General features: G+C 45.3%; 2 protein-coding genes across 2 annotated transcripts in view; both read left to right on the top strand.

The window, feature by feature from the left end:
• The first annotated feature begins 287 nt into the window (after window positions 1–287).
• On the top strand, window positions 288–2,840 carry ncbp2 (nuclear cap binding protein subunit 2). The gene is made up of 5 exons (XM_030373610.1): window positions 288–492; window positions 1,231–1,317; window positions 1,416–1,510; window positions 1,658–1,796; window positions 2,176–2,840. The coding sequence occupies exons 1-5, from the start codon at window positions 418–420 to the stop codon at window positions 2,269–2,271; spliced, it is 492 nt and encodes a 163-aa protein (XP_030229470.1). The 5' UTR covers window positions 288–417; the 3' UTR covers window positions 2,272–2,840.
• Window positions 2,841–12,276: 9,436 nt separating this feature from the next.
• LOC115556195 (contactin-associated protein-like 4) overlaps window positions 12,277–25,366 on the top strand; it is a gene marked incomplete in the record, with an annotated part of 55,721 nt that continues 42,631 nt past the window's right edge. The window contains 2 exon segments of the mRNA XM_030373346.1: window positions 12,277–12,668; window positions 20,854–20,964. Of these exon segments, the coding sequence (XP_030229206.1) occupies window positions 12,584–12,668; window positions 20,854–20,964 (196 nt within the window).

Here is a 25,366-nt window from a genome sequence, read left to right as displayed (position 1 = left end):
TATTATAATGACATTTCCACATAGCAATTCCGTTAGTTTCTATATGACTTCTATTGGCGTTGTTCCCAAAATCCATGTTTCAAGTTTGAAGAATATCGTTCTCACAACAGAAGGCCCTATTCATAAGAGGTTGCCTTTCAATGCATAATGTAATACTATTTGTAATAACATGGTGCATAGGTTGCTTAAATAGTGCAAAATGTCTTAAGATATAAGAAAGAAACGTAGACAGATTATTATATTATATAATTAGTTTATATCATCACGGAAGCCCTCGTCAGCCGTCCCGAAGCTTCTGAACATAAGGGGAGCACTTAAAGGAGCACACCGGCATACCGGAAGTTGTTCATGAGCGCTAATTCTCCTGCAAGCATTAGCCCGACAAGCTAACTGTTGTAATCTTTTTATTTTTGCAAAATGTCTGTCAAACTCGGCGCTTTGCACAGCGACTCCTACGTGGACATCAGCCAGTACAGAGACCAGCATTTTAAGGTGAGTCTGTCCGCGTGCCTCAGACTGCAGCTCCGCCACAAAGGGACGCTACGCGTGGACGGGTCACGATCGGCGTCAACTAACCCGAGTTAAAACTAGTATAAAGTTGGTTAACCATCCCGGGTAAAACATGTATAACGTTAACCAAACCGGTTAATACATATATAACGTTAACCAACCCTGGTTAAAACAAGTATAACGTTAACAGTGAACCAGTCGGGTTGTCTTTACAACCAAGCGGACCCGGGTTGGTTGAATGTACTAACGTTATACATGTTTTAACCCCGGCTGGTTAACTGTTAACGTTATACTTGTTTAACCCCCTTTTGGTAATAGAATGATAAATCAGCCTCCCCAGAGCCCGGTTGAACGTCACTCACGTTGCGTTCACCAACGTGTTCACTCTCGCATTGTGTTCACTCTAATGTGTTCCCTCTTGCATTGTGTTGACTCGCATTGTGTTCACTCGGTGTGTCCACTCCCACGATATCTACACACTCTCTTGTTTGTTCCCTGTCGCACTGTGTTCACTCGGTGTGTCCACTCCCAAGATATCTACACACTCTCTTGTGTGTTCCCTGTCGCACTGTGTTCACTCGGTGTGTCCGCTCCCAATATATCTACACACTCTCTTGTGTGTTTCCTGTCGCACCCTGTTCACCCACTCTGTGTGTTCTCTCTCTGTGTGTTCACTCATTGGAGGCTTTGCGCTCACCCTCCCTGGTTTCTCTCCTCCAGGGTAACCGCTATGACCAGGAGAAGCTGCTGACGCAGAGCAACACTCTGTACGTAGGGAACCTGTCCTTCTACACCACAGAAGAGCAGGTTGGTTCATTATCACGATCATACACTACCCCCCCCCCAGTTCATCACCGCTTCCTCAAACAGCTCACCTGTCCGTCTATCCATTTACCGTCCAACAGGTGTACGAGCTTTTCGCTAAAAGTGGAGACGTCAAGCGCATCGTAATTGGCCTCGATAAGGTCAAGAAGACTGCCTGTGGTTTCTGCTTTGTAGAGTATCCTTTGAACAAAATACTACCCCACACACACACACACCAATGTTTTATTGTGTTTAATGGTTCCACACTGACGTCATACACAAGTGCATTATCTCAAGGTAACACACTACAACGACGTACAGACCATAACTCGAGCCGTGCCAGGTATTACACGCGGCTAGACGCAGAGAACGCCATGCGCTTCATCAACGGGACGCGGCTGGACGACCGCATCATCCGCACTGACTGGGACGCCGGCTTCAGGGAGGGCCGGCAGTACGGCCGCGGCAAGTCAGGAGGACAGGTGGGGAACACCTTACATTCAGCAGATGCCTTTATCCAGAGGGACTTGATAAGTCTACACAAATCTGTCTGGGCAGTCAGGATGTTCATAGAACCAAGTGCCAAGCCTTAACAATCGCTAGGTTAATCCAATCCCTGTGTACAACAAAGACAGCTAGGATAAGATGCTACATAACTAAGTACGACGTACAATAAGTGTGTACATTAAGCGCCGAGAAGTATAACAAGTAGGAGGGGAGGGGAGAGACAGGGAGGCGACGCACAGTCTAGGTGAACTCTGTACAGGTGAGTCTTGAGTGTTTCGCGGAGCCTAGAACCACAAGGCTGTGGTCATTGGGTCAGAGTTACAGAACGATCAAGGCCCCTTCTTCTTTGCACAGGTGAGAGACGAGTACCGGCAGGATTACGACCCAGCCAGGGGCGGCTACGGTAAGATAGCTCAGACGAGGGCTCCGGAGGCCCGAAGCAGCTTCTAGAGACGGCCTGGCGGGGCTGGAACTGACGCAACCACTGCCTCAGAATGGAGCTTCTCCTCAGAACCGCTTCCTGCAGTTAACCTGGACTATGGCTGAATCAATCCCTGAAGAAACACTTTTGTGTAGAACAATACGACCGCTGGACAACTTCTGGGACTATTTTCAAGATTAGTATTATTTTTGTATTTTTATTTTTGTCCTTGAGTTTTTAATTTGTATTCCGCCGACCGCTTTGCTTTCTGTTTTTGTTTTAATAGCATGCCCTGTGTTTTCAAAATGCCAGACATTTCCCCAAAGGCTGAAAAGCCACAAGACCTTTTGTAGAGGAATAGTTCCATCTCAAATACCATTTGAAACCATGTTTCTTACAAAATGATCTTGACATTTAAACTACTGTGTCTGTTGGTGTCATCAACTTATTTTTAAAGAACATTTATGTGGTTTTCTGCATTGTTCACAATGTGATAGGCTGCACTGTAGCCTGTCACAATGGAATATACAAGTATACTGCCAAAATGTTACATGTTAATTGCGGCATCAATTAGTAAAAACAAGTTGACTCAAATCTACTATTAACTTCATGCAGTCTTTTATTTGTGCACTTCACTATCTGGGGAAAAAATATATATATTTGTTTTGTTCATACATTGAAATAAATTAATGTTAGATACTTGATAACATAATAACTAGAGGCATAACTGTTGCTGAGTGTTGTGGAAAAGGAAAATAATGGTTCCACGCTGAAAATCCCCCCAAAAAAAGGTATTGTAAATTACCATTCGATTATTTCTTTGGCCACCACTTGGGGGCGCCCCTGCCCCTAAATTACATGACTGACGCCTTCGTATTTTGCTATAGTCTTTTGCCAGTCCGCGTTCTGATGAGGCTCCTGAATACTCAATCGATTTCTTGCCTCAGTTTGTCCTCACTTTAGGGACAGTCAAACAATATGATCGTTTTCATTCTAGTGCACAAATGCCAGACATGTCTCAGAAGGGTGCATAAGAAATGAAGGAGCTGTCCCAAAATGGCCTAATAAATAAACGTGTCTCAGTCCAGTCCCATCAATGGCCATACCGCTCTCATACAGTGTTTAGTAATTCATGTATTTGGATTTGGTAATAAACCAACAATTCGTGCGCAGTGTCCAGCATATGCAGGGTGGCCACTGAGGCCGACTGCTACAAATTGTCTCCCTCATCTAACGGAGGCAAAATAAAGTCTCCTCCTTTCAAGATATTCTTTTTCGTATCAAAACAAACAAAGCCTACGTTTTTTTTTTTTTTTGCCGTCCATCAATAGCGGCTTGAAAGTCAGATGCTTATTCAACACAAACCCAGGTATTTGGGATTTGCTACCCTTTCAACAGGCATCTTTGAGGGGACTTGCCTGGTGGACTGAGGTTCATTGATCTGCTAAAAAACTCCAACTTGGTCTTATGAGCCTTAAGGAGCCGTTCAAACTGGGGGAGCTGGTTAAGGACGAGATACAGCACGACGTAACTGCTAATGCTTTATTGAGTGGATGCACAACAGAATCCGATATCCCCAGTACCAGAGCACTATTGAAAAACTGTGCATCCAGCTTTGAGACTTTTTTTTTACATGGAATAGCGCATTCATGTTTTATCGGTTTTCTATAAAGCATTGACTACGGTTGGCACTAACAATTAGGTCAAATTCAATTTTTAAGCAAGTAGATGACTGCATCACACTGTTTCTTTACAAGACTAAGAAGGAGAATGAAAAGACTTGAACTATTCTGTGACAGCTTTGTCGTCATGCATGTGCAACCAAGTGATTGGTTGTCAACCCTTGTCTTTTAAATAGCCCTCCATAATGTTCCATCACTAAGGGTTTAATTCACAAGTATGACTGATTTATGAAATGGAGAAGATGATAACCAATAGAACAAGATTAGCTTGATGTCGAGGGCGACGTTCTTTGCTATGGGAACACGTTTGGTCTTAAAATGTCCTGTTACTGTATCGGTTCCATTTCTCGCTAGTCAGTCCCATCTCTAGAATAGATGACACATGAAACGGGTTACAACCGGTATCTGCACTGAACAAAGTTTGTGAAAACTGAAAGTGCATGCATGAGTTTCAGCCTGTGGTTGAATGTGCTGCTCATCCCACAGCTCCAAGATGTGTGTCTTTGTCATGTCTGGACTATACTCTTATTGGCTCATGTTATAGTCAAGGATTTGGTGATTTTTTTTGTTGCCTCATGTTTAACTCTCTTTTTCGTACCCCACACACACACACACACACACACACACACACACACACACACACACACACACACACACACACACACACACACACACACACACTTCGTAAATTGGACATTCAAGACTGCTCCCTTGTTGTCCAATGATCCGTGCTGTCCTGTTTTTCAATAGCTATAGTGTTTTCACTCATCTCTCCTCTCTGCCTTTGGTTGACACACTGGTGGTAGTCCCAGCCTTTGGCGCTGGCGTTGCAGCTTCACCCGAGGGACCCATAGGGCTACGCTCGACCGGCCAGTGGAGTCCCGAGGTCATTACCACTCCCGGCGTGTAGCCAGGGGCACTAATATCACGCTCCAACACCCCCCCAATACCCTCTCAACTGAATAAAAATACAAAATACTTTCTCTTCTCTGGTCTCGGTAACCTTAACCTATTTGCATTTGTCTCCACATCGAGGGCAGGGTGCCTAGCCGACTTTGTAAAAGACTTAAGAGTAACATAAACGTCAAGTCGGTTGAGTCTGAAGTATTAAGGTTTTAATCTTTTTGTCTCCAGGTTTTTTGTAGTACCCACAAGTTGAAAGAAATCCTAATAATAATGGAGTGGTTCTGCTAGAGTGAGGCCGACAACCACAAGGGACTGTGTTTATGCAGTCACGCCAGGTAGGCTACTATAGCTGCTGCGGTACAATGAAACGCTCTGCTGAAAGTCAGGACACAATATATTAAACCACTCTCAAACACTTGGATGGATTAGTATGGAGCCTGTGAGATGTCATGGACGTAAGCACACATACTTTACTAAACCGTGCGTGCGACTTACTCTAAGCCGACGCACGACTAACTTAGACACTTTTGCGACTTACTCAAGTTTGCTTGCGACTTATAAAACAGACATGCGCTTTATTAAAAGACATGTTCTATAGATTAGTGCCACATTTGACTAAGGTAAGGAGTGAAATAGACAAGACAGCCAAGCAATGTCACGATTATAATTCATACAATTCCATAGCTCACAGCCTTTTCCTGCCTTATGTTTGAGCGCAGTCTGTTAATTTGCATTACGATGAATCCACATTCTTGGATTGTTTTCAAATCCGTTTTATACCATTGTTGTTGCTACCCACAACTGTCCGCTTTGTCCCCGCAGTCCGACGGCCCTGGTTGCTCATACTGACCAATTTCTGCATTCAGGCACGAACCAGCGCACTTTCAATTTGCCTTTCTTGGCATATTCCTGCGTAGGGATCCTCCTGTGCTTTCATCTGCTTGAATTACAGAGCGCCTCGCAGATTCAGCACAAGCGCTTAGTGGTAATTGTGCACAGATAAGAACAGCTGATTTTTACAGTTTGCTTCGGTGAACACAAGCGTTTTTTTCCCTGCCTCTGATCGATCTTCTTTTTTCCCTTAGTGGTCGAATTGAATTTGTCTTGCAGAAATAGATTCATCCATTCAGCCTCTGATCCATGCATCCTAAGCCTCTTTTTTTTCTCTGTCTCTTATCCGAGTTAAAGCCCAGTGAACCGTTTCATACGAGGCCCTCTTCCTGTTGGTTTATGTCGTTTGACTGCATAAGTTCATGGGCAACGGGAACCGGAGCGGGCAGTAACCCTGTCCCGTCTAAAGAACGTATTGCATCTCACCAGGACATTTGGATCATCAAACGTCGACTTGTTTTGGGCCTATTGCCTCGAATGCAGGGGCCTGGGCCGATTTATCTCCATGCTTAGCAAACGAAACGGAGAGAAACAGACCTGGAGGCTGTCCCCTCCCCCTGGAGGGGACAGCCTCCAGGTCTGTTTCTCTCCGTTTGTGGAGGGGGGGGTCGTACAACGCCCCGAACCCACCCTCCAGGTGGGTTCGCTTGATGAACGAGCAGAACTTGACATAACAGGAGCCGGCAGCCTTCACGCCATTCAGGATGCTTGGGGATCTATTCATTGCATCGTGTGTGTCCGTCTTGGCCTCTGCACATCCTGCACTACCCGATTATTTGCATCTTAGTCTCTGTCCGTCCCTCATAGCTCGTAGCATATTGTGTACACAGTGTATGAGAGTATGATACATATAATGTCTACATGATATTTTGTGTGTGCACGTGTCTGTGTGTGCGTGTGTGTGCCTACTTGCGTTGGTGTGCCTTTTTCTGATGCAATCTGTCGTCATTTTAGGTAGAACGTGTTTGTAATGTTATCTGAACAATTCACGTGTATCCTCGATGGTGACGAACCCAATCTCAGAGTGCGGTCAGTGGATGGAACCCCCAGTGGTATTCATGTATGTACCACGCTGGATCTGCCTGGCTTGCAGATTTACCATGGGAGTTCATCGCATACAATATTATCAAAATAAGTGACAGGGAAAGCCGATATGATTCTGGTTGGTAATTGCCATCCGATTGATTTATTATACATGCTCTTCCTCTCATCGCTAAACAAAACTCTCCAGTAAATCACAGGTACGCCTTTTGAATCATTTCCTTTCTGCCATCTTCTAATTAAAGGAGTGAAAGGAAATCCATGCTATTTCTCACAAAAAAATTAAAAAAGGTATTTAGTCTGTGTATTTAAACTGAAAAACATGAGCCAGTTATTAACTGCAGTCATCAAGCAAGGCAGCTCAGATCCCTCGTGTGAAGGTCATGATTGCATAAAAAAACATCACAAATATAACTGCACAGAATCAGTGACAAATCCACAGGGGTTTACTGTGCTTTTTCTATTGTTAAGAACACATTGAAGCAGCTGTTGCTGCCTATTACTCTTTATTGCACTGGGCTTGTGACTTTACATTGTCTAGTACAAAGCCCAGAAGTCGTGTGTGTGTGTGTGTGTGTGTGTGTGTGTGTGTGTGTGTGTGTGTGTGTGTGTGTGTGTGTGTGTGTGTGTGTGTGTGTGTGTGTGTGTGTGTGTGTGTGTGTGTGTGTGTCATATACAGCATTCTGGATTTACCCTGCAGATTAGCCCTGGAGCACTTTAGCACTAGAGTGTCCGTGGTGATATGAACCCCGTGCAGAGTGCTACTCTGTCCTGTTTATTTATACAGCTCCTCATCACAACGACAGACTCAACGGGCTCCATGGCCACTTTCAGGGGTTTGATGATGCCGTGTCAGCTCTTAAACCAGAATAGATTTTTTTTCTTTGAATCAGTGGGAACAAATGAAATAGTGTGCAGGCCTTAAGTGCGAGCAGACAGGGTGCTTGTCTCCCACATGTTGAGGAGTAGAGGAACAAGATGTTTGTTACTCTGTTATCGTCAAATTGTAAATCAATGAGAACTGATAGAGTAAGAAACAATACTCCATTCCTCAGTACCCTCTCTTGTAAACAACCCTATCATATTATGGGATGTATTCAAGGGAAGTCTGGGCATCAGCCTAACGTAGCCCAAGCACTTAAATACAACTATACACTATCAGCTAGTGTCCGCTAGCAGCCACATAACAGTAGCAGTAGCAGTTTTTATTATTTGTTGGTAGCAGACATGCAATGGCTTGTTCTAATTTCCAGTAGAATGGCCTTTGCCAAAGGCCCTAAGCAGCATCCAGAGAGCAGATGTTATGAATATAAAGCGTACGAGGAGTGTATCTCTCACTTTAAGACATAGGCAGAGCGAGAGGCGCGAGAGAGAGAGACGAGACGAGGCCAGCAGAGCAAAGCGTTGGAGGCCGCTGTAGGAGAGAGGAACTCTATATCTTCCCCTACAGATTAAACCGTCGTACCGGCGTCTGGGCTCGGTGCACATTGCCTACAGATGATGCACTTTTGCATCATAAAATAAATACATATTTGAGCTCAGTGTTAATAATATTTAATATTGTATGTCGTAACTTTACTCACCGCACTCTGGGATGGCTGCTGTGCTCCTTCGTGGTGGCTAATGGACTCATTGCACTCACACTGACAGCTAGCCTGGCCTCAGAGAACTACAGCGAGTCGTCTGAGATCTCCCTCTTGGTGATAGATAATACAATGATGGTAATGGCGTTCCACGTTCTTTTCATTAACCGCATTATTCCATTAATTAATACTTTTGACGTAATTATTAGGCTGATTGGTTAAGAATCTTAAAATGTTCTGTCACGTGTCCAGCAGTTTTGGGTATTTATAGTATGAACTGTTATTTTGAGTAAGAACTCTAGTTGTGCCTCACATTATGTTTCATGTTAAAGTACCTGGACGAGACTTGGTCCCGGGAACAGCACCTGAAGCCCCTGGTGGACTGTCCTGTTGTGGAGCTCTGCAGGCCAGCCGTGGGGACCTCCCCTCTGGGGCTGGGACAAGGTCGGTGGGGTCTCCCAGGAGACCGATCCCCCCCTTTGGTCCGGGGGAAGCACCTGAGGCAGTGGGCCCACCCTCTTCTGCAGACCCCCTCTCCACTTGGAATCAGAGGACACAGACAGAGGGGCTTTTTGGTGTCGTCACATTGACGGCAGATTTGCATTGTGATTTCTAGATTTCTCTGTTTGTTCCAATTCAATATTTGTATGGCCTGGTTTGGTTTACATAACATTGAAATATTGTAGAGGGCCCAAATGACCCATGGTTATTGTTTATGGAAAATGATATACAAGTCATATATGAATGAGCGCCAACAAGTGTATGTGTGTCTTGGGTTCCTCTTCCGATCTTCCAGGATCTCCTGTAGCAAGTGGACTTAAGATTTCTTCACTACATACGTGGAACTGAAGTGGCATCAAAAATAGGTAAGACCCTTACCAAATGTATTAGATGGACAAAATACAATTAATAATTTGTTATTCCACATTAGATAATTCGGTGCAAAAATCTGTAAGCGTAGGCTTCATTTTTTCACAGACTTATTAATTGGTTGATCGTTTTTACAGATGCCTTGAACAGCAAGTGTAGTTTGGCTGAGATGAGAAGGATCTCACTTCACAATGGGCGCAAATGACTTTGCTTGCTCTTCCATTGTGAGGTGATTTCCAATTCAACGTGATTGTGAAATACATTTTCTCAGAGCTTTCAGATGTCCTGAGAAATAATCATGGAGGCCTTTCGTGGAGTGGAAGAAAGATTGAATCAGTCCTTCTGGTCTGCTTCACACAGAAGGGGACTCGGTGACAGAAAAGAGGATGTTTACATTTTGAAGATACAATCCCCTGATGGGAAGAAAAGGCATCCCCTCCAAAGATATTTCGTCGTTTCTTCTCTTGTGAGTAATATGTGGAGAAAAACTGGTGTCCTTGGAGGAGCAAAGTTGTTTATCAAGTTGTGATGAAAGCGATAACGAAAAGTACAGAGAGAGAGAGGTCTTGTCTTTTTGGCGGCCGTAGGAAGCTATGCCTCCCCCCCCCCCCCCACACAATATTTGCTCTGCCAGTATGGCACGGTATTGCTGTTTAAAGGTTGGTTTTTATGGTATTAAAAATCTTTGTTTTATCCTTTACACAGAGCACTGGAGAAGAGTCATTAAAACTCCAACATTATTGGATGGAAATTGGCAGGTATTCACTCAGCAGGCGAGACGGGCTGAGACAGGTTTGAGTCAGAATGTAGCCATGCATCATGGCTTTCCATTGTCACAGTACACACCAAACAGCTATCAAAAGCATTCTCTGGACTGCAGTATGAACCATTGGTCAGCCGTTATACATCAGCTATCTGCGTTGTACCTAAGGCTATAGCTGATTGTTCATCAGTGTGACTTCTTATGACATCAATGTTACAATTTCAGAATGCTATGTTAGATTACAATGGATCACATAAAAACAGCATCATCAAACTACGGTTGCTACTCATCGTCTTGGTTTATGGCTTTTCTTCAGGTGCAGAAATAACAGCCTTTTTCCCCACAAATCATGCCAATGTGAATGCTGCCATTGTTTGTGTTTTCATGGTCTCCATTTCGCCATCATTCTAAAGGAACAAATGGGAGACGCATTATGTGAAAGCCTTCTCACAGCAGTTACATTTCAGGCTGTACTGCTTCCTTATGTGGTAGTGAGTCATTTACAGTCATACATTGTTTGTGTGTGTACAGTACTGTAAAAAATAAAACGCATACAATTGTTTAAATAATAGGTAGCCATATGCAAAAACTGAAAGATTTTGCGAAACTTTTAAGGAATGTGATATTTCTTTTTTCATACTATATATTTTTTTATTTTTCTGTAACTTTGATGTTGACTCTGACAAAGGCTGAGTAGCTGGTAGACTGCATCATGTTACGGTTTCTGCTAAAAGTGAGGAATCGAGGAACATGGTAAAAATAACCACAAAGGGACGGCACTCAAAGACTGGGGTTGAAACGGAGCAGGAAACGAATAGCGGCTCAGAGGGGAGCCTCCAATAATACCTCTACTATAGTCCGTAATCTGAGAGTCCATGGATCCCACACACAGACACGCGCACACACACACAGGCACACACACACACACACACAAGCTCCTCTTACACTCTTCTAATTAATCATCCAATCATCAAACATATGATATGTTTGTCTGTTTGTTTGTGGTCTTGATTGAGAAACCCCAGAGGGAGGTGAAACCATGGAACAGCCTTGACTGCGAGTAAGTCCTATTACTACTACTACTACTACTACTACTACTACTACTACTACTACTACTACTACTACGATGATGACCTCAGCCACCACCACACCTCTCCTGTGTTCACTGATGGACGGCTCCTCATGCCGTTTGCTGAAGGCAATGTTCTGTCCTGCACTGTTGCTACTGCTAAGCAAACACTGTGTTGCCGTGGGTGGATTAAAGTCCTGAATTATGTTTTGCTTTAACACATCGACCCCCAACCCTTTCCCATAGGCTGCTGGCAGTATGGACTCTGCAGCCTTCATGAGGAAATGTTGTCCTTCCTTATGTGGGCTGCGAAATCCACGCTGGCTGTACACAGTTATACATTTATTATACACCAGTGCTACCTCACTGCTGGCGGTCCTAATGTTCAATGCCTTATTGCCAAATGCTTTTATGCTATGCGATTCTTTTTGGAGTGTGGTAGTAACTAGTAAGGAATTGTTGCATCTAAAGTAACTGTAATTGATAAATAGAGTGTTGTGGCACTCTGAGTCTTTAGGGTTTGATTACAGCACTTAGAGGCTGTCCTGGAGACGCTGTCCTAATCACGCCCCCCCCTCTCCCTGGGCCTGGTCACTCCTTCTGTTCCTGTGTCCTAATAAACCAAACAAAAGCCGTCCCTTAGTTGTTTATGTTTGCAATTTGGACTTAGTACACACACACACACACACACACACACACACACACACACACACACACACACACACACACACACACACACACACACACACACACACACACACACACACACACACACACACACAATTTGGTTGCCCAAACCTTATACCACAAAACAAAAGCCACCACACAATCAGTAATATTTCATTCATGTTTTCGCTTCGAAAAGCAGCATTCGGGCGGGGTCTGTCAGAGGGCCTAGCCAGGGATAGGCTATACTTGGAGTGGTAATGGGGACCAGACTGCTGCCTATCATGTACACGCTGTCTCTCTTAACCACCTCACTCTCTCGGCTCAGTCAGGCGGAGGAGCGGGCAGCATGAGTGGATCCCACCTCACTGCAGGCGGGCACGATTTAGAATTCTGAAGAAATAACCCCCACCGACACTGCACAACTGCCCCACAACACACGTCATAAACACGTTACACACTGGTAGTACATATAAGTGTGTGAGTGTGTGTGTGTGTGTGTGTGTGTGTGGGGGGGGGGTGTCTCTCCACGCGCGTTTGCTCGTGGGAAAGAAGGAACAGTATAACAATCACATCGTTATCATCCAAATGCTTAAAAAAAAGTTGTGTTTCAGTGAGCCCCGTTTACCTTTTCATTTTTTTCCTTTTCTGCGTCCCATGACTCCTCGGCTGGGCGCATCCTGAGTCTGGTACACCCCTCCTGCTGCAGACAACGCAGCCGTGGCGCACGGAGCCCGAGGACCACAGCTGATCAGCAACACTCTCTAACACTCTCACACTCCTGTCGTCCTCCTCCTCCTCCTCCTCCTCCTCCTCCTCCTCAGACAGGCGGGTTCAGAGCCTGCAGCACCCCGTCCATAGCGCTGCACCATGCGGCCACGGAATAGCAGACCAGGTGGGATTATGTCGCGCTTCGCCATCGTCCTTCTGATCTTCTGCGGGACGCGTGGAGAAGGTGAGCACGATGCGTGTTGTTCGATTAGGCACAGACACCGATGCGTGCATATGTGGAGAAAAAGCTGAGCAGCATATGGGCAACTATAATACGGGTGTACACTCGGATAAAGTAAGTGATTGCGGACACGTCTTTGGGGATGAGAGGACCGTGTTCTTGGTGGTGTCAGGATCCTTTAGTACACAGTAGCGGGGGTTGAGTCCCATTAAATCGGCGTGGTTTGGACCCGCATGCAGGACTTCTGGAGCTCAGGTTATCATCGACGGGAAGAAGGATTTAGGAGGAATTGAGCATGTCTAGGTGATATAATATACCTAAGCGTATTATAGACTTGATTGGCCAATTAGAACAATTTAATGTTCATACAACTCCAGGACAGGCCAGAATAACCCATACTCCGGCATGTTTTAACTTAACTAACGGTTTTAAAGAGGACTTAACGATGGTGAAACAGCCGCCTGAAGATGAGAGAATGGGGGGGAAGATGAGAGAATGGCTGCAAGGCACACACCACGATGTCTGTATTACCTATTCGGTGACCCATTGGACCGTGTGGTCACTCCCAGTCTGTTGCTCTGGTCCCCTGAGCGATCGATGAGTTTCATGTAAGCCCACTTTTGGGAAGCTGTGTATGATTGCAGTGTTTTGGGAACTGTTACTGCGCCCACTGCGCCTCTGAAGCTTCGCTGTTTATCCCAAGTTGAGGCTTTTCGAAGACCTTTTGCTTCTGGGATGTTAAACAAAGGGGTATCCGATTGAGATAGATAGAAATTATCTGCGTGACTAACTTAATTGAACTTAAATTCGAAATAGGTATCTGATCCTTAGCCTACTACCAGCTGCCTCCGCGTTTTTATCCACATTGCATCTGTTTTAATTTCCGAGGAATTCCAATAAAATGATTCCAGCATGTCGCTCTGCTCATCAGCAGCAGGAAGGTTTTCACATTCGTGCTCCGTCCCCCGGCCCCTAAACAAACGCACGCACACACACACACACACACACACACACACACACACACACACACACACACACACACACACACACACACACACACACACACACACACACACACACACACAGTCTTTCTCTATTTCTCTCTCTTGTAATTAGTTTCATTCATTTCTTCGAACTGCTTCATTGGCAGAAACTATAAAAACCACAATGGTAAGGCTATCAGAAAACAAAAGATATCTCTCTCTCTCTCTCTCTCTCTCTCTCTCTCTCTCTCTCTCTCTCTCTCTCTCTCTCTCTCTCTCTCTCTCTCTCTCTCTCTCTCCCTCTCTCTCTCTCTCTCTCTCTCTCTCTCTCTCTCTCTCTCTCTCTCTCTCTCTCTCTCTCTCTCTCTCTCTCTCTCTCTCTCTCTCTCTCTCTCTCATATCATATTTTATTGCAACTTCTTTACTCCTGGAAAACTGTTTAGTGTCTTACTCTTCTTCACCTTCACTCTTGGTAATGCTGACATGTTATCGAGTATTGGCATGCAGACTCACTAATCACCTCCGCTAAGGCAGTCGGGGGCTGAGGATGTGCTTGTTCAGAGAGGGGGAGAGAGAGAGAGAGATGTCTAAATCTACAGTTAGAGTATACCTCTTAGGCAATCCACAAGTTATGCAGATGAGCCAATTAAAGAGCTGAGAGATGTGATGTGCCACATTTAGTGTTCATGGATTTCTTGTAAGCCAAATGTTGACCTGCCAGTCTTTGGAAAGTGTGAGGGACAGTGTGCATATGTTCTGTATGTGTATATATATATATAGCTTACACACATAGTCGCTCATACCTTATCCAGAGTTTATATACCTACATCTTGAAAAAGGCCCCAGCACAATGTGGTTCTTCTAATTGGGGGTTTGTGTTTGGAAAACATAAACCTTAGAGGTGGACAGCTCGGAGTAAATCTGTGAACCCTGTTGTGTTTTGAGCCTCATGCACAAGCAAGGGTGGAGTCCATTGGAGTCAGCGACGGGATTTCAGTCAAGGCTTACACATAGAATCACAGTGGGGGCTATGGCGCCACACTGCCTGGACCTTGATTTATGAGCCACGGGATATGTTATGTGATTAAATTTGACACAGGACTAGGGGTCCATCCATCTGCTCGGGAGGGGGGGCACATTGTGTATAAGCTCAAGGCCTGTCCCACCCCTCTTTCCTTAGAACTCAACTGTCCCTCTCAAAGCCCGACTGGAACCACAGATTAATTGTTATCGCTCCAAACCGATCCGTCAGGCTGGGGTGAGGTGAGGCTCTGACGTTCTGTGATGACAGGAGGGATCAACTGTGACCGACCAGGGGAAAGGGATATTCTCTGCACATTTGGTTATTGTGCTCTTCAGGTAGAGAGCAATTAAAGTATTTTAAATTTTACGTGCTTTTAAACAAGGCAAATGTTGACATCAAAGCTCTGTAAACTGTAAACTTCTATATTGTTTTTTGATATCGCAAGAATCGAAGAGGAGGTTGAGAGACGTAGCCTAAAGCCTTTTATAGATTAGTTCTTATGGACATGCGTACCATGAAATACAAAATATATTTAATACAGTTGGCTAGAGTTAAGAACGGGGCAAGGACAGCAACACGGAGCGAAGGGCATAGAGGAGGAGGAGGAGGAGGGCACGGCGAGGAGGAAGAGGAGGAGGTCAGGGGAAGGCAGGGGATACATAAAGAAGAGAGAAACCTGTAAACTGAATGGGAATTGAATGAAAGATTAGTCTCTCCTTTGACATTGTCCAACTGAGGCTCCAAGAAATGTCAATTAATTTCCGTTTCCCGTCGTTCCACGTCAACTTATCCGTAGCCTGTCTCCCCTTCAGCCCGGTGGGCTGTTTGGCGGAACAAAATGAGAACTAATTAGAAACTTGGAGCCTTTAAAAACAACATGAATGATTCTAATGAGAGATAGAAGGCCACTAGTCCATGACCTAAACGTCTCTGCTACTTTCCGAGTAGAAGGAAGCGTTTTTGCGAAATGCAAAGTTACCATCACACAGCCTCCTTGGAATCAGCAGTACGGACGTACCGTGTCTTTAATTCAAACAACTCCGCCGTTGTGTTTTCAAGGGCAGCTGCGGGATACCTGCCTGACCGCTCTCTCTGCTCTCAACACACCTGTTATGACGTACCGTCCCTCTGCCGTTAACCCTCTGTCCTTCGCCTCTTTCATCTGTTCCTCTTGTTTGAATTGTTTCAACCAGACACCACCAGAAGGTCAAGATCATCCTACTGCAGTAAAATGTTATCAATTAAATGTTTTCACTACAGTGCAACCATAGTACAGCATTACTTTTTTTTTTACTTTTAGTGTACAGTGTAAGCCATTACCTAATGACCAACCGTTCTTGATTGTATTAGATTTACTCGACCGGAAAGCTAGAAAACAGGATTCTAAAAGAACGTGGCCAAAGTAAACTATACTAAACTAGACTGCACTCACTCATGCAGCATAAGTTTACCTTATTATTCAAAGCAAGTCATTCAGAGATCCTATTACAATCTGCATGTGTAAATAAATGGTTGTTGGTTCTCATTCGATGTTTATGGCCACTGTGGGCTTCTGGTGCGTGATGAAGAGAGTGTTATGGAAATTTGTCCCTCTTGCAATTTTTCAAGTTCCAATAATAAGTGTACAACTTGAAAGCCCAAATTGTCCTCCCACACCAAACCACAATATGATGCAAACCTTTTAAATCAAACGATGAATGTTTCATGAGTATTAACTATGACCACTACCACTATGTCGATATCTTTGCAGAAAACAAACACACTACAGTTCACCTTTTTTTACATAATATAATTCTAATATACACTGGTTTTAATGTAGTATCCCCCTGTCTCATTTAGTCCTGCTCAGCCTTGCACTGTCAGGAAATTTCACAAATGGTCACACATTTAACGGTTCCAAGAATAGGAGCCAGAGATAGCAGGGAGAGACACGTTCAAAATCATAAATATTTCCACAACAATAAGGGCACTCTTTTCCTAGGGACACAAAGTGTTTTTTTTTTCATGGCAGTAAAGCTTTTGTCATGATCTATTTTGGCGTTTGAATACAGAACTGCCAAGAACAGAAAACGGTTTAGTCATATGTGCTAAAAGCTGATTTGGCAAAAATAGAAAGTCAAAGTGTACCTTTTTAACCAAGTGCACATGGTTTAACTTTTTGTTATTTAGCATGGCACCCTAAAAACTAAATAAATATTTCAACTTTAAAATGCAAATCCAATCCATTTACATCCCTTTCAGTTTTAACTTTAGATTGAATGCATTTGGATTGAAAAACCTGCATCACTAAATGTAGGACAATAAATTCCTATGTAAGAATTAAAAAATAAACGTGGTTATATAGCCTATGTCATCACTTGCCTTTTTACATGCCCTATCTTTCATAAACTGCCATATTCTTTTAACTGTCATAACAAACCATAATCCTTTTTTCAAATCATCATGATCAATAGCAACTATGTGAAATGAATGCTTGTTTTTTTGTGCGCACAATTCTATTTATGACAAAAGTGCCACTGCAGTGGCTGGAACACATTAAAGCTGGTAATAAATAGTGAGTGGTTTCAGAGGATCGATCATTTGCATTGCCGATGATAGTTATGATGCTTATGTTATAGTTGATGCTGAATATTTGATTACCTTAAGTGAGAATTGGACAGGCGCTAGCATCCATTAGCTGCTGTACCCCGGTAGTGTGAGAGACGGATGTCTGGTCATGGACCAGTCCCTCCGTTGTGTTGCAGGCCTCACAGGAGAATGTAAAAGCTGCTCGCTAAAAGAATGTGTGTTCCAGGTTCCCGTCCTAAGCTGCTCTAGTCAAACCAACCATGACAGGCCTCTTTCCAAAGGGACTCAGACTGCAGTCAGCCTGACATTATTCATAATTCATAAAGTTTACACTCACATCACAATACTCAGAAACCCTCAAACTGGCATTTCCAAAAAGGCATTCAATGAGGGCTGTACCAACTTGTATTAAAAGTGTTTTCATTTTGTCTGATGTTACTGACCTACTACAACTGCTGTTAAATTCGCCGAGAAAGTTTGGATACTCGAAAAGGAGTTCTCGGATGTGACTCCTTTGATACAATCGGCAGCTCAATCAGATCTTTCCTCTGCTTCCGGATAACACATAGGCGGGCTTTGTTGCCTACGCCCCCATAAGCCAGGCTCCCCAAATAAAAGGCAGCTGTCTGTGATGCTGAAATATCTATTTTGTTTGAGAGACACACACACACACACACACACATACACATACACATACACATACGCACACACACACACACACACACACACACACACACACACACACTATTGACTGTGAGGGAGTCATGTTGAAAGTAATGAGCTGTATTATATTCATCATAGGACCATAAAAAGAGCATATGCTCTTTTAGAGTGAAGGGGATTCCAGCATAAACAACGACATCGTATTTGATGATCAACTCACTGGGAGTCCTCTGTTGTGTGATGCGGCAGATGGAGGCAGACCTGTCTAGATGGATCCGGTTCCTCGTTCCCCATCTCACTGTTTGTCCGGGTCGTATTACTGTACGCTGTTTGGTAATGGCTGACATCAGCTCCTACCATCAGAGCCACCTCTTCACTTCTTACTTTTGTGGCGCATTAATTACACAGCGCACAGTGATTTAAGAGGGAGCAAAAGGTCAGGCAATTAAGATGTGTTTAGTCTAACATTTCAACTAGGGTGCACGGCACCCATAAACAACCCCAGGCTAGCTCTGCTCAAGTATAGTAAGCCTGTATTATATTCACTACATCTCATCTGCATGTGAATATATTATGTCATGGTAAGTAACGAGCATACAATGGTCTTCCTTTTGTGATGCGCACGCGCATAAACACAGGCACACGTTCACTCGCACATGCACACGCACACGCACACACAGATACACACAGACCCCCCAAACACACGCACACACACACACACACACACACACACACACACACACACACACACACACACACACACACACACACACGCATACACACAGACCCACCAAACACACGCACAAACACATTGCTTCCAAAAATGTGGATCTGGCAAAAGCAGAAGTTTTGCTCTACTATGTCAGGTGGTCATGTAGTTTATGCCCTCATAAACATTGTTCTTCTCTGGGATGGTTCTCTGTCAGGGTGTAGCGTGCTAGTCCAGGTGACTGGAGGCCACAATGCATCCGTGTCTCAGTCTTTTTGCATTTTTAAAGTTCTCTTGTGGGTCCATTGTCTTGCGGGAATAATGAATGTCTGGTAGAATTCAGAACACAAATTGGATTTTTGTTTTGTTCAGGCATGGTGTGCTTCACTTTCTATATGAGGTTTTCTTTTATAACCATTTCATTATTATTATTTGATACTGTTGTTAATAATACACCACTCTGAACAATTTGAAGGCAGCTAATACAACCCTACGCTCAGCAACCAGATGGACGTTGACTTTCTTCTTTGTGCTCGTCTCTGACCTATCCAAATGGCATTTCATCAGACTGATTGGAAGGTCAGGTGCTTTGCATTTTGCTGTGATGCTAATTGTGCTCCGCTGGTCAGTCAATGATGCGGCGTCACCCTTTAAAGTTCAGAGTTCACCAGGAGAAAATGGTGTTGAGTTTGCGACCAGGGCTACAGTTGCCTCACTCTTACCACTTTAGCTTAGAGAGTGCTCATTGTATCACTCTTTACCGATTCTTATTTTTCACACGGGTTTCTCCACCAAGCGACTGCATGCTACTCCTGCTTTGGGGGGATTAGGATTAAACTCAACCGAGTTGCTTGAACTCCTTGAGTCGCAACTAATCCTGGCAGGAATGATCATTTTTGACAGGCTAAATTTGAAACCCTGCAATAGAGCGAGTTTTTCACACAGTTCCGTTTACATTAAAGAAAGGTGCAGAAAAGACCCATCGTTCATCTTCGTCTTTATTAATCGGTGTAATAAAGCTGTGGAGACCGTCATTGTCAATGAATAGGTTAGACAACAGTACTGCCAACTGTGACTGAATGGATGCTTTCTCATTTTCTCTTTGTTTTAATATGAATGTCATGACTTGTTCTACATTCGGTAACATCATACGTTAAATATTGCTCAGCTTGCCGTTGCATAGTTCTCTGGACATCTCATGGGGATATGGTGTTCGGTCCTTATATCTGATGCACATCGGCTGTATTGTGCAACATGATGTAGCCCGGCTGACCCCCTATTCAGCCGCCCGTCTCTCATTGTATGGGCTGAGGCCTCGTTCATTCTGCCAGCGTCTGTGACTTTTATTTGAAATGAATGTGGCTGAGGTGCACTTTCTCGTCTGTCACTGTTGTCTGTCTTTGTTAAAAGCTATTACATGTTATTATGTAATTACTATATTATGCTATTTAGTTTTTCTAATGTTGACTGCCAAGATGTTTGTTTTGCTATGTTCTGTTCCCGCTTGCTGATAGAATTAAGTTAATGTGCATCGCTGTCCTGTCAGTGATATCTAGTTAATTTGTGTTTGTGTGCATGTGCTTGTCTGCTTTTGTCTGTGTGTGTGTGTGTGTGTGTGTGTGTGTGTGTGTGTGTGTGTGTGTGTGTGTGTGTGTGTGTGTGTGTGTGTGTGTGTGTGTGTGTGTGTGTGTGTGTGTGTGTGTGTGTGCATGTGTTTGAATCCAAACCAAACAGCTGTCACCCCCCCTGTATCGACACAGCTCTTAACATAACACAACGTTGTCATGGCATGCCACTAGGTGTGAGTGTGATTAGCCGCTACAAGCCGTTTGGAAAATCTGCCCCTTATGACATCACAGGTGGGCGTGTCCACCTAGATGTGTGCTGGATAGATCAGTCTACCAGCCTACCCATTGGACTGCTGCACCTGGTGGCATGTCATGGGACCTTTATAAGACGGACACCAGCTCCCTGTATCGACCAGAGGTCTCTGTGCCCCTGGTCTTATCCTAGACCACATCTGTGAAGTTAACCGCTTTTCACCAAAGCACTGCTGATCCCTTTGTGGAATGACCACACTTTGTTCTCCTCAAGCTTCCATTAGGGGTTAATCAGATACCTGGTCCGAACCCTCCATTCAAACCCAACTCAAGAACTCGCCATTTCACATTTTATCGGAGGTCATGTGATGTAACGGTCCTTTTTTCTAACATCTGTCCCATTTTTGTGATTGGTCGACAGAGGCATGTGACAGCCCGCTGATATCCAATCTGATGCCGTCGTCCTTCACAAGCTCCTCCCAGTTGTCCAGCAGCCATGGCCCAGAGTTTGCCAAGGTCAACAAGAGAGAAGGTGAGCGAGCAGTGCTGTGCGCTGTCATGATCCTCTACGATGGCTGGATTCCTCCACCTCCTCCTCCTCCTCCAACTCCTCCAGCTCCTCCACCTCCTCCTCCTCCAACTCCTCCACCTCCTCCTCCTCCTCCTCCAACTCCTCCAGCTCCTCCACCTCCTCTATTGTTCTGCATGCATCACTATCCCACATACTCTGCCTTTCAATAAACACCACTGTATCAATTCCTCTCAACTCATTACGTAACAAACAAATTTTCAACAGAACAGATGGTAGTGGTGGGGGTGGTGGTGGTGGTGGTGGGGGTGGTGGTGGGGCTGGGGGTGGTGGTGGTGGTGTTGGTCGAGGAGGTGGGGGTGGTGGTGGTGGTGGTGGTGGTGTTGGTGGTCGAGGAGGTGGGGGTGGTGGTGGTGGTCGAGGAGGTGGGGGTGGTGGTGGTGGTGGTGGTGGTGGTGGTGGTGGTCGAGGAGGTGGGGGTGGTGGTGGTGGTCGAGGAGGTGGTGGGGGTGGTGGTGGGGGTCGAGGAGGTGGTGGTGCTGGGGGTGGTGTGGGTCGATTAGGTGCTGGGGGTGGTGGTGGTCGAGGAGGTGGGGGTGGTGGTGGGGGTCGAGGAGGTGCTGGGGGTGGTGGGGGTCGAGGAGGTGCTGGGGGTGGTGGGGGTCGAGGAGGTGAGGGTGGTGGTGGTGGTGGTCGAGGTGGTGGTCGAGGTGGTGGGGGTGATGGTGGGGGTGGTGGTGGGGGTCGAGGAGGTGCTGGTGCTGGGGGTGGTGGGGGTCGAGGAGGTGTTGGTGGGGGTGGTGGTGCTGGGGGTGGTGGTGGTGGTGGTGGTCGAGGTGGTGGGGGTCGAGGAGGTGGTGGTGCTGGTGGTGGTGGTGGTGGTCGAGGGGGTGCTGGTGGTGGTGGTGGTGGTGGTCGAGGAGGACACGAGCGCAGCAGAGAGGCTTCATCTCATTCTGGGAAATGCAGAGCAGAGCATCAGCAGCACTTCAAAGAGGATCAGGAGAGAATCTCAACAGGACCCCGCAGTCACAGGCACCTTCTGGGGGGGGGGGGAGGGAGGGAGAGGGGGAGGGAGGGAGAGAGGGAGAGAGACATCAGAGGCTCTCCCCAAGGTCATCTTTTTCTGGTATTACATTTGAATTGAGATTCTCTTCCCACAGTCCAAACGATTATGTATTTCTGTTCTAAAGGCCGATGTGGAAGTAAAAGCATTCAGGTCCAGTTTTACAAAGTCCTCCAGTCCAGTGGATCGGCCGGTTTGACAGTTGATGTTGGTTTGCAGAGCACCACCAACATGAACACCATCACCACCACCATCACCACCATCACCACCATCACTACCCCCACCCCATCACCATCCTCACCAGCCCAACCATCACCGTCAACTCCATCACCCTCACCACCACCATCATCACCACCACCATCACCACCACCATCACCACCAGGATAGCCGAAAACTCACCACCACCACCATCACCACACCAACAACACCGCCATCATCACCACCCCTACCAACATCTCCACCTCCACCTTCAACACTAACACCACCACTCATCTGGTCCAATAAGAGGATCAAATGCAGCGGTCAGCTGGGTGTGTGTACTGCATCAGTATGAGTGGACGCCGTGTTGCATATGAACACTCGGTTGGCCTCACTGAGCTCCCAACCCGTCCGTCAACAGCTGGTTTGGAACGGGGCTGTAGCGTTGGCATAGCTCTGAAGACATATCTCACAAGACCTAGCTGTAGGAGAGAGAGAGAGAGAGAGAGAGAGAGAGAGAGAGAGAGAGAGAGAGAGAGAGAGAGAGAGAGAGAGAGAGAGAGAGAGAGAGAGAGAGAGAGAGAGAGAGAGGGAGGGAGGGAGGGAGGGAGGGAGGGAGGGAGGGAGGGAGGGAGGGAGGGAGGGAGGGAGGGAGGGGGAGAGAGAGAGAGAGAGAGAGAGAGAGAGAGAGAGAGAGAGAGAGAGAGAGAGAGAGAGAGAGAGAGAGAGAGAGAGAGAGAGAGAGAGAGAGAGAGAGAGAGAGGGAGATAGGGAGGGAGATAGGGAGAGAGAGAGATATCGCGCGCGATAGGAAGGGGGCTTAATATCCTACAGGTGGACAGTAGGAGTGAATGAAGCTCTGATAGGATATTGACTAAAGAGAGGTATGGAGCTCTTTAAAAGTTCCCCTTCTGTCAGGTGGATGGGTTGCTATTACCATGCCCCAATTTTCTCTCCTTCATTTTTTTCTTCCGTTAATGTCATATTGATTTGTCTATCTCTCTCTCTTTTGTCACTGTTTGTTATCCATTTTCACGCTTGCTTCTCACTCAGGTGGCCTTTTTTCTTTACATTCCCCCCCATGCTTTGATCTACTTAATTTCATACGTTGCATTTTATCATTTCAGAAAGTGTTCGATGAAATGGCCGTTTAATCTCGCCAAGAACCCATTAAGAGAGCTCCGTCCTATTTTTCAGCCAAAGCGTTAATAGTAGTATTCAACATTTAGAGTAAAATGTTAATAAGCATATTTAGCATCTCAATTATATTTGTTTTTCTACACACCATACTGGTAATTGTACCAAAGCAATCTGTAATTAATTACGTAGAAACAATCAGTTTGTGAATTTCTGTTTTTGCCTGGCAATCAGCCATAATTAGCAAGTCAACAGGAGTTTAACTCCTTAAACTTAGTCCAGCATGTTTGAACTGTTTTTCAGGTCTCATGAAAAGGCAGTGCCGCGCTGTAATGTATTAACTTTCAAAACAAACACTGAAATCAACAATTGATTTACACACTGAACTGGATTAACCCTCACTTTTGTACAATTCTAAAGACATTATTCCTTGCTTTGGATTTCTCAAGAAAGGGTTTTTCAGATGTTTGACACCAGTCTACTGTGGTGAAATTATTACTTATCGCTTTACTTCACTCTCCAACCCTCCTTTTCTTTGTAATCACATTTAGCCAAATTGCCAAAACAATATAGACGAGTTCACTTCCGGCGTTTTGCCTGAAAATATTCCCAAAAAGTTAATTATTGGCTGAGCTACTAAATACTGAAATGAGGAAAGAACAAACACATTGCTCTAACAGTTTGACTCCATGAAATCCACTCACTGCTGAAGCCCCTGTGATAGGTAACGAGACGGGGACAAGGTAGAGTGTTCTCTGAAGCTCTTCCCTGTTCGGTACACAAACTATTTTTATACAACCAACAAAGAAATAAAGTCCAATCACTGCAAAATCCTATTCTAGCAATCATCGCAACTATCATCATAAAAAACCACCACCACCACCACCACCACAACTTCATGACAACAAAAGTGCAATTAGTTAAGCATGTGGCCCACTTAAGAGACCGCTTTTGTGTTTCTGCTAACTTCCTCTTCATTACAAGGATAGGAGAGGCATCTATTTTCTTGTCCTTCTAATTGCATAATTGCACTCACCTGTTGCCTCCTTCGCTGCCTCTGGGGGAGGGAGGGGGGTCGAGGGGGGACGGGGGACGGGGGGGGGGGTTGAGAGTGTCGTGATGTCCTCCTCTCTCAGGCTGGAAGGAATCAATAGACCGTGACCACAGCGGAGTCACGCTGACAAAAACAAAGGAGTCGCTAATTATGGGTCTGCTACCTTTATGTACCCGGCCCTGGTGGTGCTGGGGGTGGTGGGGGTCGAGGAGGTGCTGACTCAAACACGCAGGGATGCAGTGTCCTGATGTCACCTCTTAAGTTTAGAGTAATATATTTTACACCTCATTTACACGATGGCTGTGTTCCACAACTGTTTCCTCCGTACCCCATGTTGTTCCCCCAGTCGAAACAAATCTCACGATTGCTCCCATTCAAAATGCATTGGTTTACATTTCGTTTTTTGTGTAGCAAGAAATAAGTCTGACAGTCGTGCTCTGGGACACGTTTCGATTGATTTTCGTGAGCATGAGCACGAAATCGCACGAAATCGCCTGATACCGGTTTGTTCAGGGCTTTACTCTGTAACCCGCATTGAGTGAAGACGACACCATACTGTGCGCGTGTGTGTGTGTGTGTGTGTGTGTGTGTGTGTGTGTGTGTGTGTGTGTGTGTGTGTGTGTGTGTGTGTGTGTGTGTGTGTGTGTGTGTGTGTGTGTGTGTGTGTGTGTGTGTGTGATTCACTCTAACTCTAACTCTCTCTTCATGTCTCTCTTCTCCTGTGCTTCCTGGGTCATGTGAAGCCAAGTCATTAAAGTAGAATAGCCTTTCTTACCTCTTCTTCTCACTGCCTCCCTCCCTCTCTTCTTCATCTCTCTCTATGTCTCTTGTTCTCTCCCACTTTGACTGTACCTCGATCTATCTCTGTCCCTGTGATGCTCTCTCTCCATTCTGCTCATAATGATGAATGCTTGCTAGCATGTTGCGCTCAGGCACTCGGGAAGGCTTGT

This window comes from Gadus morhua, chromosome 12 (assembly GCF_902167405.1).
Source record: "Gadus morhua chromosome 12, gadMor3.0, whole genome shotgun sequence".
Classification (NCBI taxonomy): domain Eukaryota; kingdom Metazoa; phylum Chordata; class Actinopteri; order Gadiformes; family Gadidae; genus Gadus; species Gadus morhua.
The sequence above is the reverse complement of the archived record's forward strand: the minus strand, read 5'-3'. Positions and strand labels throughout refer to the sequence as shown.